Here is a 5,430-nt window from a genome sequence, read left to right as displayed (position 1 = left end):
ATATATATATATATATATATATAAATAATTATATATATATATATAAAATCAATGGATGAATGCAAGTTTCTGCTATTTTTAACCAATAATTTGAACACAACTTGTGTTGCTGCTTGTTAACTTTATGTATTTGTTGTTTCCTGCTGACTTGATTGTATGAATTTTTAGATTTTGCAAAAGGGAATGAAGAAAAAACAAATAATTACAGGTCAGACAGCAACATAATGAGCCGAGACTCACAACTAAACTCTGCACATCTGAATGGAAAACAATAAATTACAAGCATTTTCTTGCTCAGTCATATTTTTTTTTACAGTTTCTGTTGAGTTCAGTTTTGTTTTTTGTTCACAGCTGCATTTAAAGAGGGTTTTAATTACAGTATCTAGTCATCTAATAAAACTGCTCTTTTTCTTGTGTTAATGAGTTGGTGTGTCTCATTTGAAGAAAACAAGAGGCCAGTTTAAAAAAATAAAATAACAGAATTATTCAATAATTTGCAAGAAATTTATCTTTGTTAGATCTTGTGATGTTCAGGTAAAAGTGCAAAAGTGGCTGTTTTTGGCTTTTGCCTGTATTTTCATTCTAAAACAAAGGTTTTTTGTAATCTGCAGCGTTTCTTCCTCACAAAAGTCCCAGCTGCTAATGCTTTATTTATATTTATTGCTATGGTCTCTCAGTTTTTGATCTGGTCTGCCATCTCACAAAGCAAAGCTAACCGAGTGGTTTTGTAGTTTGGGAAGGAGAGACAGGCTTAAAAATGCAATATTTTGTGAAATACTTAGAGATTTAACATATGTAACAATATATTTAATGCAAAATTATTCATCTGCACATAAAAGTCTCAGCATTCACAACGAAGGTAGAAACAAGTTAATTAGCGAGTTGTCCTGCATGTTTACATAAATGTCTGATAAAAATACAAGTTTCACTAAAACATGTTTGCTGATAACACTTTAGTAACTTTAAATGAGTGTTTACTTGTTATACTTTATGACTGTCATTGTGTTTTTCTGCAAAAGGATTTGAATTTTCTTTCCACCACAGCCCTTCAGTTTCTAAACTTTCCTGACATATAGAGAGCAGGCTGCTCATACGGTTGGTAAATCATGCCGTCTCCGTGGACCTGCATTCGGCCTGTGGGGATGCCCTTCAGCGAGAGTCCTAATAGTTTGCATTTAGAGGCAGTGCTGCCCCCTGCTCTCACCCGTCATGGGGGAGGGATGGATCCAGTGGATAGGCAGCTGCTGGCAAATCTCCCAGATCTTGGAGTCAAGCAGGAAGTCTGGGTTAACGATGGGCTCTTCACTGGGAACCCACACCCGGGAGTCGTCCACCTTCATGTCCACCGCCTCGAACTCACGAATCTGCACACACATGCACACCCAGTCCCAGATATGTTACATACACACCTTCTGAAGCATGTCAGATCCTGCTAAAATGTTCCACGCAAAGCACCGTCCTGCATTTACACCTCCCTCTCCCCTGAGCCACGCAGCAGTTCCAGCCTTGTAGTTTCATCTATCACCTTTATGTCTGCTGAGAGGACAGCGACTTCCTGACTCCTGACACCCATTGGCCTCACTCTGTCCTCTTTCTCACTCTCAACCTCCGCTCAAGCCTCTGGCGTGTTCTTTCTATTACACATCATTGAAATTCACAGACGGTGATGATTTGACTTTTAAATGACTTTAGAAGTGGTCTTCATTACTCCGAGTGTGGTTGCAATATCGTTTAATGTGACAGACACAATAAAGCCTTGCATTCTCCCTCTGCCCTCCCCCCTTCCCCATCCGTATACACCCCCCTCCACACCCCAACGCTTCGCTTGGCACTCTGCACTATCGCTAGGCTTAATTTGTTGATACTGTAGTTCATGAGCTGTAAAGTAAACTATTATTGCTTAATGATAGGGACTACATGTCAGCCTTGTCTAATAGAGACATATGAAGGGGATTTAGTAATGCTCTCCCCTAACAGTGCAGATATTTATTTTCTTCATGTATATGTAAATAAACACGCAAACAAACCCCTCTTCCCGTTCCCTTGTTAATTAGCAGCCCGGAACAGCAAAACAGTTCACTTGACAAATGTTTTTACAAGGTGATTTTCTTCCAGTCTTCAGCTTAATTGCACATTAGTTAAGCCTGATGTAGAATCCTGGGGCTACGGTATGAGTGAGAATCATTTATATTAGGCCCTGCCCGCCTCCTTCATGTTGTCCCCTGTCACTCTCGTTTGAATCAGATTTTTGTCTTCGATTCTAGTTTGTCACATTTACTGTCTGCCTAGTTGGAGAAAATAAAACCCAAGATGAACATTTATTTCACGTCTTTTGAAGAGGGGTTTGCGAAAGGGTTATGAACACGTAATATCCGAGCTATTTAGGATAATTATTTGTGGAATTAGAAAACATTCTGACTAAATTGGTCTAATTGCTAACCCAAGCTAAGAAATAAGTGCAAATTGCTGCTTTGTTGCTATTTGTTCTTATAAACAATTATAGGAGTCTATGTAAAACATGTTGTGATGCAAAATTGGCAATAATCATAAGGTTTATAAAATAGCGTTGGGACGGACCACTTTCAAAACTTTTTAAATTGATCTTAGTTCCAGTCAAAATAGTGGTTAGCTTCTTTGTCAGCTCAGAATTAAACCAGAATCCCCACACTGAGGTTGCTCAAAGAACTATGACAAATATAATATGGATTGTTCATAACTTACCACAGAACCCCATGTCAACAATCTTTAACTATTTATCAGAAAACAATCTGTCCCATCAGACATTTTGTTCGGGAATGGCAGGTGTTAAGTTCCAGTCAGGGTTTAGAGCTCATCAAAGCACTGAATCTACATTGGTGAGCGTTACTAATGATATTCTCATGGCCTCAGACAATGGACTGGTGTCTACACTGGTCCTGTTAGACCTCAGTGCTGCTTTTGGTACAGTTGATCACAATATTTTACTACTGATGCATGAATATGATATTGGAATTACAGGCATGGCTCTAAATGGGTTCAAATCAAATTTATTTGATAGATTCCAGTTTGTAATACACCAAAGTTAGGCATGGAGTTCCTCAGGGTTTTGTGCTTGGACCAATATTCTTTACTTTATATACTTCCATTAGGTAAAGTTATTAAACAGTATGGGATATGTTTTCATTGGTCTGCTGATGATACACAGTTATATTTGTCCATGAAACCCAATGAATCCAATCAGTTACTTAGATTACAAGCATATATTAAAGACAAAACCTGGATGACCCTTAGTTTTCTGCTTTTAAACTCAGACAAGACAGAGGTTGTGGTTTATGGATCTGAGCATTTTAGGAATAAACTTTGCAACCTTTCACTTCCTCTAGATGGCATTAATGTGGCCTCCAGCTCTAATGTTACAAATCTTGGTGTTATTTTTGATCAGGATATGTCTTTTAATCCCCACATTAAAAAAAGTTACCAGGATCGCCTTCTTCCACCTTATTGTTAAAATTAGAAACATCTTATATAAAAATGATGCTGAAAAACTGGTTCATGCATTGATCATGTCTACACGGGACTATTGTAATTGTTTACAATCTGGGTGTGCAAAAAATATTTAAAAAGTCTTAAGTTGATCCAAAATGCTGCTGCCAGAGTTTTAATGAGAGTTGATATAGGAGAGATCATATCTCTCCAGTTGAAGCTTCTCTCCATTGGCTCCCTGTCAAATCCAAAATAGAATTCAAAATCTTACTTCTACAAAGCTCGTCCTGAGCTTGGTTCTGCTGGAGGTTTCTTTGGGTTAAAATTGAGTTTTTTCTTTCCACTGTTGCCAAAGTGTTTGCTCAGAATGGGAGACTGTGATGAAGTGGAACCTAAATGCAATCTGCTGGCATTCTTAGATAGATAACTTTTACTAATTGGCTTTTTTCAATCTATGTGAATGTTTTTGTTCAGTGCCCTGAGATGACTTCTGTTGTGACTTGGTGCTATATAAAGAAACTGAATTGAATTAAGCAGAGTTTCTAAAACACTTTCTCTCACTTTCAAACAGACTAACAACAACTCCGAGGAGCAGCGCGGTACAACAGAGGTGGTGCTCTGGCATTGAGCCGCTGCATCCCAGTTTCAGTGGCTGCAGAAATTAAAATCAGACTCAGAGAACACAAACAACCCTCTCTAATTGGACCTCTCAACCACTGAAGCCAAGTGAGTCTTCTCTGGGAAGTAAATGGAGGTCAGGACACGGGGCTCACAACATGACTTTGACTTCACAGTTGAGAAACGACTCCAATAACTTGAAGGAAAGCACGCCTGGGGGGGAAGTGTGAAAGGTCAGTATTTTAGCATGGGGCATGGATTTCTAAATGCCAGTTGACAACCACAAAGACAACATGATTACAGCCTGCCAGTTTGTACACACGTCTGGAAGGCTTTTCTATTTTGCTATTGACAAATGATATATTATTAGGACACAAGCAATTTTTTTTTATCAAGTATTGGCCTTGAAATGATGGTAATTTGTTTTCTGCAGCTTGCTCCTGGAGTATATATGCTTTTTGCCTACAGTGCACAACTTAATTATATACTAGTTGTGCTGTAGTTAACAAATTTACCCTCTCCTGCCACTTTGTCCCAAGGGGGGAACCACTGTCGACATGATGCATTGTTTAAAGTGGTGCTGTGTTTGCCAGAGATCAACAACGATTTTCTCACAACACCCAAGAGATTTCATATGCCACATCCCACACAAGTTTTATGTATTTGACTAGTTGGTAGATTTTACTTGACAAACCTCTTAGAGCAGCCTGCAGTGAGTAGTTACAGTTCACCTTCTTAGATTCAATAGATTTGTTCAGTTTAAGAACTGTGCATCTAAAACTTTTTTCAGCTTTTTTCAAGTTGCGACCAGTTTCAGTCACTGATAAAACGAAAATAATCATAAAACAAATAAATAAAAGTTTTGGAGCTTTGGGAGCAGGAAAACAGAACAAATGTAAACCCAAAGTATTAGATGTGCTGCACCAGTCAATTTTACTGGACCATTCTATGGAAGAAAATAAACAGTTCCTAAAGATATATATAAATATATAAATATTTTCTTCTTTCGGCTGCTCCCTTCTTCAGGGATCGCCACAGCGAACTAAGTCGCACGAAGACTTGGCAGTTATTTTTATGCCGGATGCCCTTTATGATGCAACCACAGACCACCGAGCTACCACAGCCCTCTGTGTGGAGCAGAGATCTGCTATCTAGGACACCCGGAGGAGCAGATGGTGGGGGTTAAGGGCCTTGCTCAAGGGCCCAGAGTGGGACGAATGAGGGTGGGGACAGGTGTGGGTGCTTCACCTACCCCACCAACCTTTTTGATGTTGTCGGTACCGGGGCTTCAACCAGTGATCTTCCGATCACAGGCCCACCTTCTCTAACCTCTGCACCACCACTCCCCCT

General features: G+C 39.3%; 1 protein-coding gene across 1 annotated transcript in view; it reads right to left on the bottom strand.

Annotated features, from left to right (window-relative positions):
• Nucleotides 1-5,430, bottom strand: part of tnmd (tenomodulin) — a 90,501-nt gene that overhangs the window by 7,203 nt on the left and 77,868 nt on the right. The window contains exon 5 of the mRNA XM_037675708.1: nucleotides 1,205-1,364. Coding sequence (XP_037531636.1) covers nucleotides 1,205-1,364 — 160 coding nt within the window. The remainder of the gene's footprint in view (nucleotides 1-1,204; nucleotides 1,365-5,430) is intronic.

This window comes from Nematolebias whitei, chromosome 4, assembly GCF_014905685.2.
Source record: "Nematolebias whitei isolate Nwh7 chromosome 4, NemWhi1, whole genome shotgun sequence".
Taxonomy (NCBI): Eukaryota; Metazoa; Chordata; class Actinopteri; order Cyprinodontiformes; family Rivulidae; genus Nematolebias; species Nematolebias whitei.
The sequence above is the reverse complement of the archived record's forward strand: the minus strand, read 5'-3'. Positions and strand labels throughout refer to the sequence as shown.